Genomic DNA, 21,976 nt, shown 5'->3' with positions numbered 1-21,976 from the left:
GTTTTCTTTTATTTCAAATAAAGGACTTTATACTTGCTGTGTATTTACCATATAAAATACTTCATACTTGCTGTGTCTTTATTTACCATATAGCTATAGGATTAGTAATGGATAGGTGTCTTATAGACTGCTCTCCATTATTAATCCATGGGTTTGATGTCACCTAACAATACAAAGGTGATATCAAGCCCACAAATATGAACCCCACTTGCTACTGCTACAAAGCAAGTGCAAGTGGGAAGAGCCGGGCAAAGTGCCAGAATTGGCACATCCAATAGATGTGCATTTTCTGGGAGGCTGTGGGCTGCTACAGTATTTTTAGGCTGGGGGGGTCAATATCCATGGCTCGTTACCAGCCCCTAGCTGGCAGCTTTAGCAAGGCTGGTTGTCAAAAATGGGGGGTGACCCCACTCTTTTTTTAAATTATTTAAATAAATAAATCCAGCTGAACCTGAATATTCACAGGTTTGCTTATCAGTACTTATAGCCTTCTCCTGCTTTGTGGGCCTCCACCATTTTCATTGTTGAGAGTGCTAGGCTGCTGCTTAGAAGAACCCATGGCTTCTGTTTTAGGCACAAGGTGCCTAAAAGGCTGGGTTTTTATAAAGCTGTGAAATTTTCATCTCCTGGCCTTTCCTAACAATGATAATTAAGGCTTATTAAGCTCTGAAATCTTGGTCAGTTATATGAGTACACAAATCTCCAAGGGTACCCAAACTTTTGCATTGGCCCATTTTCCTTGTCTTTTTTAAGATGGGGGAAAAATGACATATATATACAGTATATACACTACCGGTCAAAAGTTTGGGGTCACACAGACAATTTTGTGTCTTCCATGAAAACGCATTCTTTTATTAATCACGAGTTGCCAAATGAATTTAAAATCTAGTCCAGACATTGACAAGGTTCGAAAAAAAAGATTTTTATTTGAAATAATTATTTTCTCCTTCAAAGAATGCTCCCTTTGCAGCAATTACAGCATTGCAGACCTTTGGCATTGTAGCTGTTAATTTACTGAGGTAATCTGGAGATATTTCACCCCATGCTTCCAGAAGCCCCTCCCACAAGTTGGATTGGCTTGATGGGCAGTTTTTGCGTACCATACGGTCAAGCTACTCCGACAACAGCTCAATGGGGTTGAGATCTGGTGACTGCGCTGGCCACTCCATTACAGATAGAATACCATCTACCTGCTTCTTCCCTAAATAGTTGCTGCATAATTTGAAGGTGTGCTTTGGGTCATTGTCCTGTTTTAGGATGAAATTGGTTCCAATTAAGTGCTGTCTACAGGGTATGGCATGGGGTTGCAAAATGGAGTGATAGCCTTCCTTATTAAAAATCCCTTTTACCTTGTACAAATCTCCCACTTTACCAGCACTAAAGCAACCCCAGACCATCACATTACCTCCACCATGCTTGACAGAAGGCGTCAGGCACTCTTGCAGCATCTTTTCAGTTCTACGTCTCACAAATGTTCTTCTGTGTGATCCAAACACCTCAAACTTGAATTGGTCTGTCCAGAATACTCTTTTCCAATCTTCCTCTGTCCAATGTCTGTGTTCTTTTGCCTATATTATTCTTTTCCTTTTATTAGCCAGTCTCAGATATGGCTTTTTCTTAGCCACTCTGCCCTGAAGGCCAGCATCTCGGAGTCTCCTCTTCACTGTAAATGTTGACACTGGTGTTTTGCGTGTACTATTTAGTGAAGCTGCTAGTTGAGGTCCTGTGAGGCGTCGATTTCTCAAACTACAGACTCTAATATACTTGTCTTGTTGCTCAGTTGTGCAGCAGGGCCTCCCCCTCTTCTCTTTCTACTCTGGTTAGAGCCTGTTGTGCTCTCCTATGAAAGGAGCAGTACACACCATTGTAGGAAATCTTCAGTTTCTTGGCAATTTCTCGCATGGAATAGCATTCATTTCTAAGAACAAGAATAGACTGTCGAGTTTCACATGAAAGTTCTTTTTTTTTGACCTGTTTGAGAGTTTAATGGTACCAAAAAATGTAATGCTCCAGATTCTCAACTAGCTCACAGGAAGGTCAGGTTTATATTATAGCTTCTCTAATCAGCCAAACTGTTTTCAGCTGTGCTAAGATACAAGGGTTTTCAAGGGTATTCTAACCATCCATTAGCCTTCTTACACAGTTAGCAAACACAAAGTACCATAAGAACACTGGAGTGATTGTTGTTGGAAATGGGCCTCTATACACCTATGAAGATATTGCATTACAAACCAGACATTTGCAGCTAGAATAGTCATTTACCACATTAACAATGTATAGAGTGTATTTCTGAATCATTTAGTGTTAGCTTCATTGGAAAAAAACTGTGCTTTTCTTTCAAAAATAAGGAAATTTCTAAGTGACCCTAAACTTTTGCACGGTAGTGTATGTGTGTGTGTGTGTGTGTCTGTGTGTGTATATATATATATACATATATATATATTGAACAAAATTTATTGGATATTTTAAATTTTTGTGGAAAGTCAAAAACTGAAAAGTGGGGCGTACAATATTATTCGGCCCTTTTGACTTAATACTTTGTTGCGCCACCTTTTGCTGCAATTACAGCTGCAAGCCGCTTGGGCTATGTTTCTATCAGTTTTGTACATAGAGAGACTGAAATTCTTGCCCATTCTTCCTTGGCAAACAGCTCGAGCTCAGTGAGCTTTGATGGATATTGTTTGTGAACAGCAGTTTTCAGCTCTTTCCACAGATTCTCGATTGGATTCAGGTCTGGACTTTGACTTGGCCATTCTAACACCTGGATACGTTTATTTGTGAACCATTCCATTGTAGATTTTGCTTTATATTTGGGATCATTGTCTTGTTGGAAGACAAATCTCCGTCCCAACCTCAGGTCTTTTGCAGACTCCAACAGGTTTTCTTCAAGAATGTTCCTGTATTTGGCTCCATCCATCTTCCCATCAATTTTAACCATTTTCCCTGTCCCTGCTGCAGAAAAGCAGGCCCAAACCATGATGCTGCCACCACCATGCTTGATAGTGGGGATGGTGTGTTCCTGGTGATGAGCTGTTTTGCCTTTACGCCAAACATATCGTTTGGCATTGTTGCCAAAAAGGTCGATTTTGGTTTAATATGACCAGAGCACCTTCTTCCACATGTTTGGTGTGTCTCCCAGGTGGCTTGTTGCAAACTTTAAATGACACTTTTTATGGATATCTTTGAGAAATAGCTTTCTTCTTGCCACTCTTCCATAAAGGCCAGATTTGTGCAGTGTACGACTGATTGTTGTCCTTTGGACAGACTGTCCCACCTCAGCTGTAGATCTCTGCAGCTCATCCAGAGTGATCATGGGCCTCTTGGCTGCATCTCTGATCAGTCTGCTCCTTGTTTGAGATGAAAGTTTAGAGGGACGGCCGAGTCTTGGTAGATGTGCAGTGGTATGATACTCCCTCCATTTCAATATGATCGCTTGCACAGTGCTCCTTGAGATGTTTAAAGTTTTGGAAATCATTTTGTATCCAAATCCGGCTTTAAACTTCTCCACAACAGTATCACAGACCTGCCTGCTATGTTCATTGGTCTTCTCGATGCTCTCTGTGCTTGAAACAGAACCCTGAGAATATCACAGAGCAGGTGCATTTATACGGAGACTTGATTACACACAGGTGGATTATATTTATCATCATTACTCATTTAGGATAACATTTCATCATTCAGAGATCCACAATGAACTTCTGGAGTGAATTTGCCGCACTGAAAGTAAAGAGGCCAAATAATAGTGCACGCCCCACTTTTCGGTTTTTGACTTTCCACAAAAATTTAAAATAACCAGTAAATTTCGTTCAACTTCACAATTGTGTTCCACTTGTTGTTGATTCTTCACCAAAAATTTACATTTAGTATCTTTATGTTTGAAGCATGATATATGGGAAAAGGTTGAAAAGTTATAGGAAGCCGAATACTTTCGCAAGGCACTGTAAAGCTGCATCCGCAATGTTCAGTATATTATATTGATTCAATTTCACACTAGTCTCTGCAAGAGAAATTGACATGCTGCGGTCTTGATAGATGAGCTGCAAATCCATCTCTGTTGGTGTTCTGCAGGTGCAGATGCCCAAATAGTGGACATGGGGTTTCTAGAAATCTCATCCACTATGCTGTAACATCTGGCCGCTTTGGGGTTGGCATTTACGAAGCGTCCAATGCGCAGCATTCATGATCGTGTGCACATACACTAACATTATTTACAGGCAAATTAACTCTATATCTGCAGGTAAAATGTATTTTTGAACATGACTGGTTCCCTTTATACATAGGAATATGCAAATCTTCTATAGCTTCCAAAGCTCAAGAATTTATAAAAATAACTAAAATGGCTCCATCACACACATTTTTTCCACATTTAAAGAGTTTGGCCCTATGTGCTGTATTTGCTGTAGATATTGTAGTGCACAATATCCGCATCCTAGTGTCATAAATCGGCTTTGTGCAGTGTGTGAATCCAGTCTAACGTCTCAATACCGGTTTGCTAGCAGAGTCAGCTCACTAGTTTCATTTTATTTTTTTTCCCTGACTCCAATTGCTGTAGAAAATGTTGTTCCAGATTTGCAGCATATAAAATGAGATCACACATTTTATAATTATGGTCTGTTGTCAAAGCGAGATAGGAAAGATGCAAGACAGAGCTGCCGCGGACCCGTCCTGACATTTCTCCAGCTGCAGAAGCTTCTATTCATTGCACTGTATTTCCCTCCCTTTTATATCAAGGACTACAAACAATCGCTGCTCTCTGAGATTCAGATCCAGATGATGTAATGCCTGGCTGTATGGCTTTTATTTCATGTTATTTATTTATTTCTTAAATACGATGCTTTCCCAACTTTATTGTATGGAGTTACCTCAGCTACAAAGGCGCATGCATAGATTATCCTGGAAGCCAAAGGACTTGCACGTGTTTAGATTACAAAAAGGCGTCTGCCTCAGATACATTGCTATGTAACATTTAGCTCAAGGCCCTGTACATTTTGAAAAAAAGAATAAAAGCCTTGTGATTTTTTTCCCCTATTTTTCCATATAAAACAGAATGGCAGAGTCTCACACTGGCTGCGTTATAAATGGTGCTGATATTTAGGGCCCATTTAAACAAAAAAAAAGAAAAAAATGAAGATTACCATTTTCCCAGAGAATCAGCTAGACACCAACTTCACCATATGCTGTAGCGTTATGTGTGATAAATTGTTCTGTCATTGATTGTGTAAGACATGTTTGCATGCATATGCATGTGGGTGACGAGCAAGGAAATAATTAAGGCCGTCTAGTCAGAGCGTGAGTACATTTTTTTTTATATTCCTAACTGCCTTTTTCGCCTTGTCAGATGTGGGATTTTTCCCCATTACACTTAGATTCCATTTAAAATACAAAACTGTCACCTCATTTTTGGCCTATGAGATGCGCCCACCGCCTTCAGGGGCTTATCTACAGCATTCTGTAATGCTGTAGATAAGCCCCCCGATGTAACCTGAAAGATAAGAAAACGAGTTAAATTATACTCATACGGGGGTCCGGTCTGATGGGTGTCGCTGTCTGGTCCAGCGCCTCCCATCTTCTAGCAATGGCGTCCTCCTTCTTACTCCTGCGCAGGCGTACTTTATCTGCCCTGTTGAAGGCAGAGTAAAGTACTGCAGTGCGCAGGCGCCGGGAAAGGTCAGAGAGGTCCGGCGCCTGCGCTCTGCAGTACTTTACTCTGCCCTCAACAGTGTAACTCGTTTTTCTTATCTTTCAGGTTACATCCGGGGCTTATCTACAGCATTACAGAATGCTGTAGAAAAGCTCCTGATGGCGGTGGGCGCATCTCATAGGCCAAAAATGAGGTGACAGTTTCCCTTTAATGTTCAGTCATCTTTTGGAAGTCAATGTTAATTAACAGGTACTTTGTTTAGATTAGCGTTTTTTCAAAAAAGAATTCTGGGATAAAGAAACTTTAAAAATGTTTAATTCTACAACATTGACTCTGCAATCTCCATTACTAATGGTCAAGGAAGAGTCAAGCGACCATGGAACTTGGATGGAAATGGCAACACAATTCTTGCACTTGCTGTTGGCTCTCCCAAGTTGTGTGTAACAGCATGTATTTCTATGCGGCTATCACGCTCTGCTAGGGAGAGCCGACGGCCAGTCCGGGCATTGTGTTGCGTTTCCCGTCCGAGTTATACAACTATCTGACTTTACCCTTAACCTAACTGGTTTCAGTCACATAGCTGTAATAGGGGCCGAAGATTTTTGTGACCAATAAGACTATGCTATGGTGGTCAAAATTGTCAATTTTTCAAGCAGAAGATGCTTAAGTTAAGGAATCATTTCTATTCTTGTAAACATAAAATGTCTTTTTTTAGGCTTCTGGTCACTTACTGACTGCTTTATCAATGTTTTTTTTCCCACTGGTGGTTTTTTGGGAGGGAGGGAGGGAGGGGGGTGATTAATTGTTTTTCACTGGCATTTTTCAAAACTTTGGCTCACAGAAGGGCATAAATAGAAACAGCTTTACTAGCACCAGGTCAGATTACCCATGATAAAAGCGAGGGCGACACAGGTACAAATATCTGATGATATTCAGACACCCAACATTCATGGATGAGTTGGCCATGTAGTATTATTAATGCACATAGATATTGCTTGTGGGCCAGCGATTCATTGGCTATAGTAGTGATGTTGCTATTGATGCTTCATCAATTAGTTTAAATACAAACACATGGGCCATGCACACAGTGAACAAGTCTGTAGGACAGTGTTCACATCACCAGAAGACTGAAACACAGAAAAACACAGTAAAACAAACGTATAAAAATATTCTGCTGTAAAAAAGTAGCAGTAAACAGCAAGTGCTAGTAAAAAAATAACAAAACAGGGTATTTGGTTGATACGTTTTTTACAAAAAGTGTATACTAAGCCGCTCTACCAAATGTCAAGGTAACCCCATCAGAGCAGTCCCTAACTGATGTATTTAAAAACTTGAACATGTGTATAGTACCTATATGAGCAGGATTCAGACAGGTAATGTCCGATGTGGACACGCTGTAGAAGACGGCTTTTATGTGCATGGCCCCTCCCTTTGTTGTCAGGTGTTTTGGGACCAGGTGGTCCTTCCCTGTCCTTAATGCTAGGGGTGCCCTAGCTTGCCCTGTTCCCAGGATTACTTCTGATGGTGAAGACACTGGGACCATGTACCTTGCCTTAGCTCCTGATTCTTCCCTCAGTCTGTACCCTTCCCCCTTCCAGGGAAGAGGGGATTAGTAGTATCCTGTAATACACCAACCAGACTAACTAAGTAATATGAACAGGGATAACGAAAAATACCATACATACAAATATACGCAGGAGGAGAATTATCACACACTCAATACCTAGCAACAGTCACAGAGAAATCCACCAAATGCCTTCTCCAATAATAACCCACAACAAGCTCCAGCCATGCAGCATAAGCTACTCTGACAATGAGTGCTAGCCAGGGCTCAGTTTATATAGGAGATGGGAGTGGCTAACAGTGCACAGCTGAGAGCCTTAATGCAGGAAAGTTTCCAAGAGCTCTCAACTGAGCAGATTAACCCCTGCACTGCTAAAAGAAATTTGCACCGTTTACTGTGAAGGTGAAGTGCTTTTAATCAGTGCAGGAAAAGGAGAAATCAGGTGAGGCGGTCTTCTGGCTCCTCTCTGTTGCGGTAACCCTGTGACACATACATATTGCACAGAAGATTGTAGTAAGACAGCATTCAGCAAGTATAACAAGTCACTTTTAGGTTCATAGGTAACATATAAATTGCACTCCCACTGGAAGTTGATGACACCTTCACATTTCTCCAGTAGTGAAGGTCCAAGGAAAATAGTAGTTAAGCAACATCATTGAAGTCAGACAACACCATTCAAATGATGCCAACGACTCATCCCGATCTATTCTGCAACAGTCTAGGTCCCTTCCTCTTTAAGGTCAAGACTGGACCAGGTGGGATAGCATATTTTCTGCAACATGTTTGTGTGCAATGGCATAACTTGAAGCTTATGGGCCCCAATGCAAAATCTCTCAACAGGGCCATCAACTTTCGCAGGTCTTTAATTGAAATAGTCTTTTCATGTGGGCAGTAGGGATCTTTTGGGCCCCCTAGGCTCAAGGGCCAGATGCAATTGCACTTATAGTTATGCCCCGTTAGTGTGTTATACAATGTATTTGCAACATGCCATAATGCCTATATTATGAGAGGTCACATGTCATTGATCATTCATTGCTACTCATGATGGCACACAAATGCTACCTGTCTGAGATTGATAGCAGAAATAATTGAGGATTACTGAACCAGCAGAACAAGGAATGCCAACCATTTATTTGTATGGTGTGAGCCATGTTCAGGTATAACAGATGTTACGCGGTCCTATTATGCCTAGTACACAGATGCAAGGTCCTATTCTGGGTTTCAGAAATGTTGTGATGTCCTTTGGCCTCCTCGTGCACACATGGACATATGTACCATAGATCATACCAGGGAAATTCTGGTAGGCCTGAATAAAGAGGAAGACGAGCCCTTATTGGCTTCATCCCATTTAAATGAGGGTGATCACATGAAAACAGGTATTTATTCCACAGGTTGATACAATTATGGCAAATAAGGGTATGTCAAGAAAATAGGGCAAACAAGCTTTAGGTCTTTATTTGTAAAGTTGTGCATTAGATCATCCATACTTGCCACTAGCTGTGAAGTCACATACCGTAAACTTGAGGGTCACATGTATATACTGAGTCCCTGATTAGGGTGATCCCAGTAAGACATGAAAAGTAGCACTCACAAAGCGAGTAGAAGTTACCGTGTATAGGCAGGTCATGGTTGAATTGAAAGATTTGTTACTCGTTTTCACAACACAAACTGCATTAAATGTTACATAGATTTATTAGACCGGAAGAGGCAGGTGTACTTACTTTGAAGATCTATGGAGAAAATGTCTGTGTAATATTAAAATGAACTTTTTAGAAATCTTATCGAACTTAGGACTAGTCCTGCAGTGCGCAGGCGCCGGGAGAGGTCAGGCGCCTGCGCACTGCAGTATTCTGCTCTGCCCTCAACAGGGCAGAGCAGTGCGCCTGCGCCGGAGCCACGACAGGAAGGAAAGAAGAGGACGGCATCGTATGAAGATGGGAGGTGCCGGACCGCAACACCTATTGGACCAAGACCGGACTGCTCCCCCCCCCCGCCCCGGTGAGTATAATCTAAAGGCCCCGTCACACTAAGCGATGCACCAGCGATCCCGACAACGATATGACCCGGTCAGGATCGCTGGTGCATCGCTAAGTGGTCGCTAGTGAGCTGCCAAACAGGCAGATCTCACTAGCGATGTAGCGACGTAGTAGCGGTCGTTGCTTACCTGTCAGACGCGGCGATGAAGACGTCCTCCCGCCCGCTTCCACGCGTCGCTCGTCGGTGCCAGCAGGAAGCCCAGCAGGAAGCGGCTGAGGAGAAACGGCCCAGGACGTTCTCGCGCGATCAGCGATAACCAGCGGGGGAGCCGGTCGGAGATAAATATCACACATAGCGATATTGCTAGCAATATCGCTGCTGCGTCACAAAATCGGTGACGCTTTAGCGATATTGCTAGCGATATCGCTTAGTGTGACGACGGCGCCTTAACTCTTTTTTCTTATCTTTCAGGTTACATCGGGGGCTTATCTACAGCATTACAGAATGCTGTAGATAAGTCCCTGATGGCGGTGCCGGCAGCTCATATTCAAAAAAAGGGATGACAGATTCCCTTTAATCTTTTGTTTGTTCAGCTATTGTTACATGGATTTTTAAAGTAAGTACTCCAGTCTCATCAAGTGTGCGAGATCTATTTAATAATGTATACTATTTGTATTGTAACCGATTATTTTTTTAATAAACTGTGTTTGTGCAATGTCGGACTCATAGAAGCATTGCCAGTACTGTAACACATATATTTGTGCATTTTCAGTACGAAGCTCTGTAAAGTGTAAGCTGTTCTCAGATGTTCGTGCCGTTTGCTGATGATTGCTAATTCCCAGGTGACTGGATGATTACTCCACTGGAATGGATTGTACAACGTTATTCTGCTGAATGATCAGTCCAGCAGCTGTAGTTGTTTTATTCCACCACCGAGGGCCAGAATCGAGCCATATTTCAGTAAAACCATATTTTTTCTCGCTTTTTTTGTGTGTGCAGATGATGGCATTTTCAAAGCTGGTGAAGACAGATCAGAAATGTGGGGGGCATCAGAAGTTCAGGAAGATGAAAACACTAAAGTGGAAGTTCCGGTTGATCAGGTAATTTGCCTTACAGCTTTTAAGCCATCAAATGGTAATGAGAAAAAGAAAAATAATACAAATTGTTCGCCTGTTCACCACCGGCAGCTGAGGCTGGAAAGCTATAAAGGACTCATTTTAAAGCTCATATTCCAGCAGCTAATTAAAGTGGAAATGCAGACGAGTCCTTTTAATTTGAAGCATTCAAACCATTTTCAGGCTATGTTTTCAAGAGTTATAGATTGGCAAATGTTACTGTTTTTAAGGGATGATTTGCATAACGTTGACTTTGCCCTAGGTAGCCTTTTTATGAATCTAGCCTTAAGAGAGGATGCTGTGGCTTCAAAGTAGGTCTCTAGATTTGGCAAGATTACATTTAAGCTGATCTTTATAGCTGTGGTACATGCTTTATAGGTCTCTTAAATACCTCCTGAATGTATAATTATGTCTGCTGCACTAATTGGACCAGAGAGGGCTTTGAAGTCACCTTTTTTATATTTATCCGTACATCACATGGCACATGGATTTATTAGCCATTCATTTCGGTCATTATGTCCTGTGTGTGTATGTATATGTATATATGTGTATGTATGTACTGTATATATGTATATATATATATATATATATATGTATGTATGTATGTACGTATATGCATTTATGTATGTGTGCGTATGTATGTATATGTATGTATATGTGCTTATGCATGTAAGCATGCGTATGTATGTATATGTACACGGCCGAACTAGAACAATCAAGCAGCCCTGCCACACAAACCCCACCAGCCCACAAACTATAACACTCCCCACCCCGATCAGTAAATTTACTTTGTCATGCCCCTCACTCTCCTAAAGGGAGATAGTTGAAGAGCCACATGTGAACACCGCCACAGTGCGTATGATCCACCACAGCTGCATTTACATGGTGCTCTACACTCTACGATTTTCAGGATATTGCTCCATATATAATGGGCACCATATGATGATCCATATATAATGGGCACCGTTTATTACTCAATATATAATGGTCCCGTATGATGCTCCAATATATAATGGGTCCCATATTATGCTTCAGTATAATGGGCCCCATATGATGCTCCATACATAATGTTCCCCATATAATTCTCTAGTGTATGATGGGCCCCAAATGATGCTCCAGTATATGATGGGCATCATATATTGCTCGAAACATTAAAAAAAAAAAAAACCTGAAATTCTCACCTCTCCTTGCTGGCCGCTGCTCTGCTCCGGACTCCTCAACGTCGGCATCTTCCGGCTCTCTGCACTGTGACTGTTCAGGCAGAGGGCGTACAGCTGTGACCTTATCGCACCCTCTGACCTGAAACGTCACAGTCGGAAGACGCCGCAGCGGAGGAGCGGGAAGAGGTAAGTATCGCAAGTGCCGGGGCCCTGAGCAAGCGGGGAGGGGCGGACTCTTTATTAGCCCATGTGGCAACATTTCAGTTCCACAGCAGAGAAAAGTTATGTTATGCATCTGAAATGCTGCCACATTGGCTAATAAAGAATCCGCCACTTTTTTAACAATTTACACACACACCAGATACTGAGAATTACACCATGTATACAGGACAGGAGAGATATACACCGCATACATAGCTCCACAATATATACTGTGTTAAGGAATATAGAGTGCAGCTGCGTATATTGTAGATGTGCCAGTGTATATAGTGTGGATTCCACATTATAATATACACCGCAACATACTATATAAACATCTGTACATTATATACTATATATATATATATATATATATATATATATATACTGTATATATATATATATGCACAGCTCTACATTATACACTATATTAAGACAGCATTATACTATATACCAGTGGTCCCCAACCTTTCTGACTTTGAGAGCCACATTCAGTTTAGAGAGAGGTTCGCGAGCCACATCCAGCTTCCACCCCCCACAAAGTAGTGTCAACCAAAGCCCCCATTACAGGTATAATCATAACCAAAGCTTTTCCACATAAATCACTCCAAAAAAGTACACTGAGATCCAGGGGTGGTTTCCACAATGCCCCCATTTAGTATTCTACCATCAAGGACTCCCAACACACTGTCGCATGCAGCTTCAAGAACCTCCTCTGACAGGTAGTATCATCCTCCAGCGTACCATACCTAAATCATCTCTAAACCCCAAGACAGTATATGTGCATCTAGATCTACTCTTCTGTGCGGGGCTGCTCACAAAATTCAGCATTTTGAGATGTTCCCTTCAAACCTGTTTGCTAGACCAGGAGCTAACGCACCAAGCTGGCAGACAGTCGCGAGCCACAATTCATGGGACCGCGAGCCACATGTGGCTCCCGAGCTACAGGTTGGGGACCCCTGCTATATACTATATTATTAATTTGACAAAGCCGACAGACTGGGTGAAATTAATCAACATTCTCCTAGTGGAGAAGATGAATAAAAATTTCATTTTATTAAGGTCAAATTTAAAAGACACAACAGCAGTAATCACAAATAAGTGTGGGTGAGGATACAAAAATTGAACCTGGATGTATATCCAGTATTTGCACAGATGCTGCACCAATTCCCTTTAATAATACCAAATGACCCTTAGAATATTATGTGTCAAATATTAATAAATAGAAAAAAAAGACCAGCTCACCTGAGCGGCATCTTAAGTATCGGAGCATGGAGACGCCGTGTCATGACACTTGAAGATATAAATGTAGAAAAGGTTGTCCAGCTCCACGATATTGTAAAAGCAAATTTCTTTATTCACTTCAATCGATACAGATATAGGTTAAAATGTCAGCATAGAAGATTCAAATGCTTGCGTTCTCAACGCGTTTCTGGTGTCGCAACACCCTTAATCATGATCAAATATTAATCTTTTCAGTCAGGTTCTGCCACCGCCTGAGCTCCTGTATAGTATATGAAAGTCGTATTTAATTTATTATCGATCATGTCAGAGCAGGCGAGGAGGCAGAACCGGACCAAAAAGCAAGTGCTTAAAGTTTGACCCACTAAGGGTAAAGAGGGCAGAAGTCAAAAAGGATAGGACAAGAATAATGTCATAGAGTGAGGCATGGTTCCTCACCTAAAGTGCAAAGAAACGTGCAGGAAAAATGCAATTAGTGTTTACCCATGTGGGAGGAGTATACCGGATGACCGTCCAGGACAGTGCCCCAGCACACGTTTCACTCGTTGGGCTTCTTCGGGGGCAGAAGAGAACTCTAAATCTAATCGATATGTGGTGACCGCTAGAGGTGAGTGAATTTATTTGAATGAAACTGAGTTCTATTTAAATTTTACGAAAATCCGTATTCTCCAGAATACATTTTTTGCAATTTGCTCCACACAAATTCAGCAAAATGTAAGCTATAGCAGCCACCATTTTGCTGAATTGTAGAGGACCAGGCAGTTAAGAAAAAAAAAACTATTGACTTCACCACCTGGTCTTCAGCGCCTCATCTTTTATCTTTCTATTATTGTGCACATTCTCTGTGAATTGTTGACTCCAAGCCAGGTCTTTCAGGTGGACAAGGCCTCGAAGCGTCACTATGCACAGTGACATCTAGTCCGAGCCCTTGACAAGCCGGAAACCAGTGTCTGGAATAAAGAAGGCCTTAGAAAATGTGCGAAAACTGGGAAGGAGAAAAGAAAAGGCACCAAGGACCGGACGCCGGGTTGTTTAGGAATGGTAGAAAGATTAGAGTTGTCTGTGCCTGCATTGTAACAAATAGCTGATGTCTATTGGGGACAGCTCGGAGAAGATCCTGACTGCTTTAACCTCCTCAAAGCTTCATCAATAAGGGCATAAGGCTCCCTTTGGCATTCCTTCCTAGGTTCCAAATGGAACAAAAAAGAAAATAAAAAATAAACTTTTTTTTAAATTGTATTGAATTATTATTATTCCGCCATTTAATCTATGGTGCTTTACATACGCCTTGAATAAAAGTGATCAAGGCTAAAAAATAGAGTAGCTTTGGTATAATTGTAATAACTCCACATTTAAAAAATATTTATTGACCTGAGATATACAGTGATATTTACAAGTGTTTGCCCCGTCCTGGTTCCTAATCTTTTGCATGTTTGTCACACTTAAATGTTTCAGATCACCAAACAAATATAAATATTAGACAAAGATAACACAAGTAATCACAAAATGCAGTTTTTAAATGAAGGACTTTATTATTACGGGAAAAGGAAAGCCAAACCTACAGGGTCTGTGAAAAAGTGATTGCCCCTAAACCTAATAACTGGTTGGGCCACCCTTAGCAGCAACAACTGCAATCAAGCGTTTGCGATAACTGGCAATAATGAGTCTTTACAGCCAAGGAACTTTGGCACACTCATCTTTGCAGAATTGTTGTAATTCATCCACATTGGAGGCTTTCCGAGCATGAACCAATGAATTCATGAATTCAAAGGCTGATTTTTCAGTACTTGAGTAATGGCTGGTCATGTAAAGGTATTGCTAGACTTGTGATAATTAATTGTTGATCCTCTTACTTTCTGAATATATATCTTTTTCATTTCTAAGCCCAGCAGCTTTGTGTTTTTTCCTTACTTACTGCTCTGTTAGTAAATTTACGGTGTCATTGCTTACTAGCTATCTCTGCTCCTCATAGCCAAATGAACACTACTATGTTGTACTGAAACTGAAGCACAGATGGTAGTCACTTGTGGTGTCACATGGACTTTTCCATACTCACCAACATTTTGGTTGGGAAAAATGCCCCAGTGTCTGTTCAAGAATGCCCAAATTAGAGAGGAACACCCCTTTTGGCTCAGAGCGGGCCTGAATTTGCTGGGACTTGTTTAACAAAAATTCTGAAGCATGCCAACAAATTCAGGACTGTTATTCTTTTTGCTTGCGTAGATTATCTGAAGCCTAAATTACCCTGCCATATACAAGCATTGCAGTGATTATATTCTTGATGTCTTCTTCCCATGTGCAAATAAGGTAATGGGCAGGGGCATAACAAACGTGCTCACAGAGGTCGTGACCGGGCCCTTGCGGGTGGGGGCCAATGCCAGGACAAACTTCAACTGAATGAGTATGCTCGGACGCACATTCAGTTGCAGTGGATTGCGGCGCAGAGGCTCGGAAATACACACTGCCGGACAATCAGAGGCCAGCAGCTGACATCGGCATGTACAGTTGTGGCCAAAAGTATTTACACCCCTGCAATTCTGTCAGATAATACTCAGTTTCTTCCTGAAAATGATTGCAAACACAAATTCTTTGGTATTATTATCTTCATTTAATTTGTCTTAAATGAAAAAACACAAAAAGAATTGTCCTAAAGCCAAATTGGATATAATTCCACACCAAACATAAAAAAGAGGGTGGACAAAAGTATTGGCACTGTTCGAAAAATCATGTGATGCTTCTCTAATTTGTGTAATTAGCAGCACCTGTAACTTACCTGTGGCACCTAACAGGTGTTGGCAATAACTAAATCACACTTGCAGCCAGTTGACATGGATTAAAGTTGACTCAACCTCTGTCCTGTGCCCTTGTTTGTACCACATTGAGCATGGAGAAAAGAAAGAAGACCAAAGAACTGTCTGAGGACTTGAGAAACCAAATTGTGATGAAGAATGAGCAATCTCAAGGCTACAAATCCATCTCCAAAGACCTGAATGTTCCTGTGTCTACCGTGCGCAGTGTCATCAAGAAGTTTAAAGCCCATGTCACTGTGGCTAACCTCCCTAGATGTGGAGGGAAAAGAAAAATTGACAAGAGATTTCAACGCAAGATTGTGCGGATGTTGGATAAAGAACCTCGACTAACATCCAAACAAGTTCAAGCTGCCCTGCAGTCCGAGGGTACAACAGTGTCAACCCGTACTATCCGTCGGCGTCTGAATGAAAAGGGACTGTATGGTAGGAGACCCAGGAAGACCCCACTACTTACCCCGAGACATAAAAAAGTCAGGCTGGAGTTTGCCAAAACTTACCTGAAAAAGCCTAAAACATTTTGGAAGCATGTTCTCTGGTCAGATGAGACAAAAGTAGAGCTTTTTGGGCAAAGGCATCAACATAGAGTTTACAGGAGAAAAAAAGAGGCATTCAAAGAAAAGAACACGGTCCCTACAGTCAAACATGGTGGAGGTTCCCTGATGTTTTGGGGTTGCTTTGCTGCCTCTGGCACTGGACTGCTTGACCGTGTGCATGGCTTTATTAAGTCTGAAGACTACCAACAAATTTTGCAGCATAATGTAGGGCCCAGTGTGAGAAAGCTGGGTCTCCCTCAGAGGTCATGGGTCTTCCAGCAGGACAATGACCCAAAACACACTTCAAAAAGCACTAGAAAATGGTTTGAGAGAAAGCACTGGAGACTTCTAAGGTGGCCAGCAATGAGTCCAGACCTGAATCCCATAGAACACCTGTGGAGAGATCTAAAAATGGCAGTTTGGAGAAGGCACCCTTCTAATATCAGTGACCTGGAGCAGTTTGCCAAAGAAGAATGGTCTAAAATTCCAGCAGATCATTGTAATAAATTCATTGATGGTTATCGGAAGCGGTTGGTCGCAGTTATTTTGGCTAAAGGTCGTGCAACCAAGTATTAGGCTGAGGGTGCCAATACGTTTGTCTGGCCCATTTTTGGAGTTTTGTGTGAAATGATCAATGTTTTGCTTTTTGCTTCATTCTCTTTTGTGTTTTTTCATTTAAGGCAAATTAAATGAAGATAATAATACCAAAGAATTTGTGTTTGCAATCATTTTCAGGAAGAAACTGAGTATTATCTGACAGAATTGCAGGGGTGTCAATACTTTTGGCCATAACTGTATGTGACTGGGGGCGCACGGAAGTGACGTCATGCGATTACATGCTGAAGTCAGCCGCCGGCTTCAGAGGAGGACACCACGTGTTGAGCCAGTGTAGTGAAGTTGAGTATAATTGTTTACTTTTTTTATGCAATAAGGAACAGCGGCAGAACAGGAAATGTATACCAGGATGGGGCCCAGGATGAGAGACTTGCAGTGCCTCGCGAAAGTATTCGGCTCCCTGGAACTTTTCAACCTTTTCCCACATATCATACGTCAATCATAAAGATACCAAATGTACATTTTTGGTGAAGAATCAGCAACAAGTGGGACATAGTTGTGAAGTTGAACGAAATTTATTGGTTATTTTAAATTTTTGTGGAAATTCATAAACTGAAAAGTGGGGCGTTCAGTATTATTCGGCCCCTTTACTTTCAGTGCAGCAAACTCACTCCAGAAGTTCATTGTGGATCTCTGAATGATCCAATGTCGTCCAAAATGACTAAAGATGATAAATATAATCCACCTGTGTGTAATCAAGTCTCCGTATAAATGCACCTGCTCTGTGATAGTCTCAGGGTTCTGTTTGAAGCACAGAGAGCATCGTGAAGACCAAGGAACACAACAGGCAGGTCCGTGATACTGTTGTGGAGAAGTTTAAAGCCGGATTTGGATACAAAATGATTTCCAAAACTTTATACATCCCAAGGAGCACTGTGCAAGCGATCATATTGAAATGGAAGGAGTATCATACCACTGCAAATCTACCAAGACCCGTCCGTCCCTCTAAACTTTCATCTCAAACAAGGAGAAGACTGATCATAGATGCAGCCAAGAGGCCCATGATCACTCTGGATGAACTGCAGAGATCTAAAGCTGAGGTGGGATAGTCTGTCCATAGGACAACAATCAGTCGTACACTGCACAAATCTGGCCTTTATGGAAGAGTGGCAAGAAGAAATCCATTTATCAAAGATATCCATAAAAAGTGTTGTTTAACGTTTGCAACAAGCCACCTGGGAGACACACAAAACATGTGGAAGAAGATGCTCTGGTCAGATTAAACCAAAATCGAACTTTTTGGCAACAATGCCAAACGATATGTTTGGCGTAAAGGCAAAACAGCTCATTACCATGAACACACCATCCCCACTGTCAAACATGGTGGTGGCAGCATCATGGTTTGGGCTTGCTTTTTTGCAGCAGAGACAGGGAAGATGGTTAAAATTGATGGGAAGATGGATGGAGCCAAATACAGGACCATTCTTGAGGAAAACCTGTTGGAGTCTGCCAAAGACCTGAGACTGGGACGGAGATTTGTCTTCCAACAAGACAATGATCCTAAACATAAAGCAAAATCTACAATAGAATGGTTCACAAATAAACGTATCCAGGTGTTAGAATGGCCAAGTCAAAGTCCAGACCTGAATCCAATCGAGAATCTGTGGAAAGAGCTGAAAACTGCTGTTCACAAATGATCTCCATCAAACATCACTGAGCTCGAGCTGTTTGCCAAGGAAGAATGGGCAAGAATTTCAGAGACATACCCCAAGCGCCTTGCAGCTGTAATCGCAGCAAAAGGTGGTGCAACAAAGTATTAAGTTAAAGGGGACGAATAATACTGCACGCCCCAATTTTCAGTTTTTGTATTTCCACAAAAATTTAAAATAACCAATAAATTTCGTTCAACTTCACAATTGTGTCCCACTTGTTGTTGATTCTTCACCAAACATTATCATTCTTTGTTTGAAGCATGATATGTGGGAAAAGGTTGAAAAGTTCCAGGGAGCCGAATAGTTTCGCAAGGCACTGTATATACAAGGATGGGACCCAGCAGGATAAGGAACATACAGTTGTGGCCAAAACTGTTGGCACCCTTGAAATTGTTGCAGAAAATGGAAGCATTTCTCCCAAAAAATTATTTCATTTACACCTTTAATTATATGCATGTTGTTTCATTTGTGTGTATTGGAACAACACAAAAAAAAAGCAGAGGAAAAAAAAGGCAAATTGGACATAATTTCACACAAAACCCCCCAAAATGGGCCCGACAAAATTGTTGGCAACCACAACTTAATACTTAGTTGCACACACTTTAGCATAAACACCGTAATTGCAATCAGTCGCTTCCTATATCCATCAACAAGCTTCTTACACCTCTCAACTGGAATTTTGGACCAATCTTCTTTTGCAAACTGCTCCAGGTCCCTCATATTCGAAGGATGCCATCTCCGAACAGGCGCATCAAACTCATCAGACTCTAGTTGTGCCACTGATAAATTGTAATACTACTACCATCAGGTTCCTGACTAGTAATATCGCCGCAGACACATTCCAATATCTATTGTAATTAGCTCATTAACTGGTGTTACATTCAGTATTTTTCTGTACAATAAATACACTGTGAGATGATTTCCAAGTAAGTAAATTAGTAAAGGGTGACGGAGTTCAGACAGTTCCAGCCAGACATTAAAGGGAATGCCAATAATGTATGCAATGTCCAAAGCAAAAGCAGCGTTTGAAGCTGGTCATCATCATTCTCTGACCATGACTAATTATTTCATCTTTCCTTTTATAAATAACTAACTCCAGGGCAAATACTCTCCGGGAATCTCTAAGTAGGAGGTTTGAGCTGAAAATGCTTTCATGTATTACATAAGACTTTTCATATTGTGGCAGAAAGTGATCAAATATTGATTAATATATTATGATAAACAGACACAAATTAGCAATTACACAGTTATGGGCCCTTGGTCTATGAACTGTTTACAAAATAGCCCTTAAACCGGCCTATATCTAGGAATGACTGAATTGAAATCTACTCCTGTCTCCAGTACACTGCTCTAATTGTGTTTTAACTTTTTTGGATATATTTTATTCTTTAAATAAACCAGGGTTGTTCTTTTGATTAGCCAGCCTAGTCCGACATCTTATCTGCGTCTGGCCGGCTAATCAAAAAAGGAGCCGTGGATGTCACCAGATAAAAGGCGATTGTCGTGGCACCCATCCACAGATCACCAACTCGTCCAGTGAATCGGGTCCCTTGAATCCGTTTCCACCATCTCTACTTTTTACCCATCTTTGTTCTTTGATATCCGTGCTTAGTCTATCGAAACGTCACTTTTTTATGCCAGAATGAAACATATTTATTGTATTTGAAAGCTCTATTCCACATTGTTTATGCTTGTTCTAAGAATATACTAGTCATTGTATATTTGCTACGGGTGATATAAACACTTGCCGACAGCTTTCCAAATGTTATCATTTTGTTCATTTACGGACTACCCGGGATATAAGGCAGTTGAAATATTGCTTCATGTTAAACAGGTTGTCGAGGACCAAGATATTGATTATCTTAGGTCCTCAATATCAGATTATTGGGGTCTTATACCGAGCTTTGCCTGCTGGAATTATATTTAGCTGAAACTCTGTGTACTTTAAGGGTCTTAAGACCTGGTAAACACTGATTGTGGGGTTGCTGGGTGTCAGAGTCTCTCTGATCGAATATTGATGACCTGTCCTAAAGAGGGATAGGTTATCAATATCTTAGTCCTGAACAACCCCTTTAACCAACATTTGATATTTGCTAAACAAACATGTAAAGAATAATTTTGCATTATATACCTCCAAAGCAGTCTAAAATATTTCAGTAAATGGGCGGCTGTCATTTTGTGATTGGTGGGCTCTAGACTCGAGATGAGCAACTTTGTTCGGATTTTGGCCCCAAATCTGATTTTGACATATTCGAGCCATATTCAAACACTAGTCGGGCAAAATATATATGTCTTATGATCGGTTCCGAACATATTCGGTAACTTCTACTCCCATTGACTCTAATGACGTTTGGCTGTGTTCGACTAATATTGGAAAAACAATATTCAATTTCGATCGTATTCAGAACCGAATCCAAACAAATTTGCTTTTCTCTACTCTAGACTACCATTGATCAATATAACAAAGGGGATGTGGCATTCTGCAAAACAGAGTCTATTAAAGCTGGAGTCACACATAGCGACTCACCAGCGATCCCGACAGCGATATCAACGTGTCAGGATCGCTGGTGAGTCGCTATGTGATCGCTGGTGAGCTGTCACACAGACAGCTTCACCAGCGATCAGCACAGCGACGCCGAGCGCCCGGCGTCGCTGTGTTCGTTAGTTACCAGCGCGCTCATGCAGGGAGCTGGTAACTAACGTATACATCGGGTATCCAAGGGACGTGCGTCCCTTAGATACCCGATGTGTACGTTAGTTACCAGCTCCCTGCATCAGCGCGCTGGTAACTAACGTACACATCGGGTATCTAAGGGACGCCCGTCCCTTGGATACCCGATGTGTACGTTAGTAACCAGCAGATCGCTGGTCTCTCGCCTGTCACGCAGCGATGCGTGCTAGCCAGCGGGAGACCAGCGACCAAAGAAAAGTCCAGAGGTTTCCCAGAGCGGTCAGCGATACCGGCAGGGGGGCCAGTCGCTGATCGCTGTCACACACAGCGATCTCGCTGGTGAGATCGCTGTTGTGTCACAAAACTTGTGACTCAGCAGCGATCTCGCTAGCGAGATCGCTATGTGTGACGGGGCCTTTAGTTTCAGGTGTATTTCTTCATAGATCTATATAGAGATAACAAACTGTCTATGGTCTGTCTACAGCACTTCGATGAGAGAAGAGGATGCCAAAAGGATAGTACTGCCTATAGAGTACAGCATTTCTTTCATTCATTCCTGGTTCTCATCGTTCACAACTTCTGACATGTCTCTATGTCCTGTTCAAAGTGATTTCAAATGACAATCTTGTAGGTTTGCTCAACAATGTTTTCAACTCTTTGAGAACAACTGTTTCCTAGAAAACTATATGTACATTTCTTGTTAGAATTGTCTTTGTTTCCCATAGCTTGAATGCATAAGTAAGTACGGTAAATGCTTAAAACATCAACCCCTTTTAAAGTTAGTATCACAAGTCGTTC

General features: G+C 41.5%; 1 protein-coding gene across 3 annotated transcripts in view; it reads left to right on the top strand.

Annotated features, from left to right (window-relative positions):
- Window positions 1-21,976, top strand: part of DCDC2 (doublecortin domain containing 2) — a 249,578-nt gene that overhangs the window by 215,703 nt on the left and 11,899 nt on the right. For all 3 annotated transcript variants that reach the window (XM_073566123.1, XM_073566121.1, XM_073566122.1), the window contains one exon: window positions 10,182-10,282. In XM_073566123.1, coding sequence (XP_073422224.1) covers window positions 10,182-10,282 — 101 coding nt within the window. The remainder of the gene's footprint in view (window positions 1-10,181; window positions 10,283-21,976) is intronic.

Source organism: Dendrobates tinctorius, unplaced genomic scaffold, assembly GCF_039654945.1.
Source record: "Dendrobates tinctorius isolate UK_male_01 unplaced genomic scaffold, ASM3965494v1 ptg000004l, whole genome shotgun sequence".
In the NCBI taxonomy this organism is placed as follows: Eukaryota; Metazoa; Chordata; class Amphibia; order Anura; family Dendrobatidae; genus Dendrobates; species Dendrobates tinctorius.
This window is presented reverse-complemented; position numbering and strand designations above follow the sequence as displayed.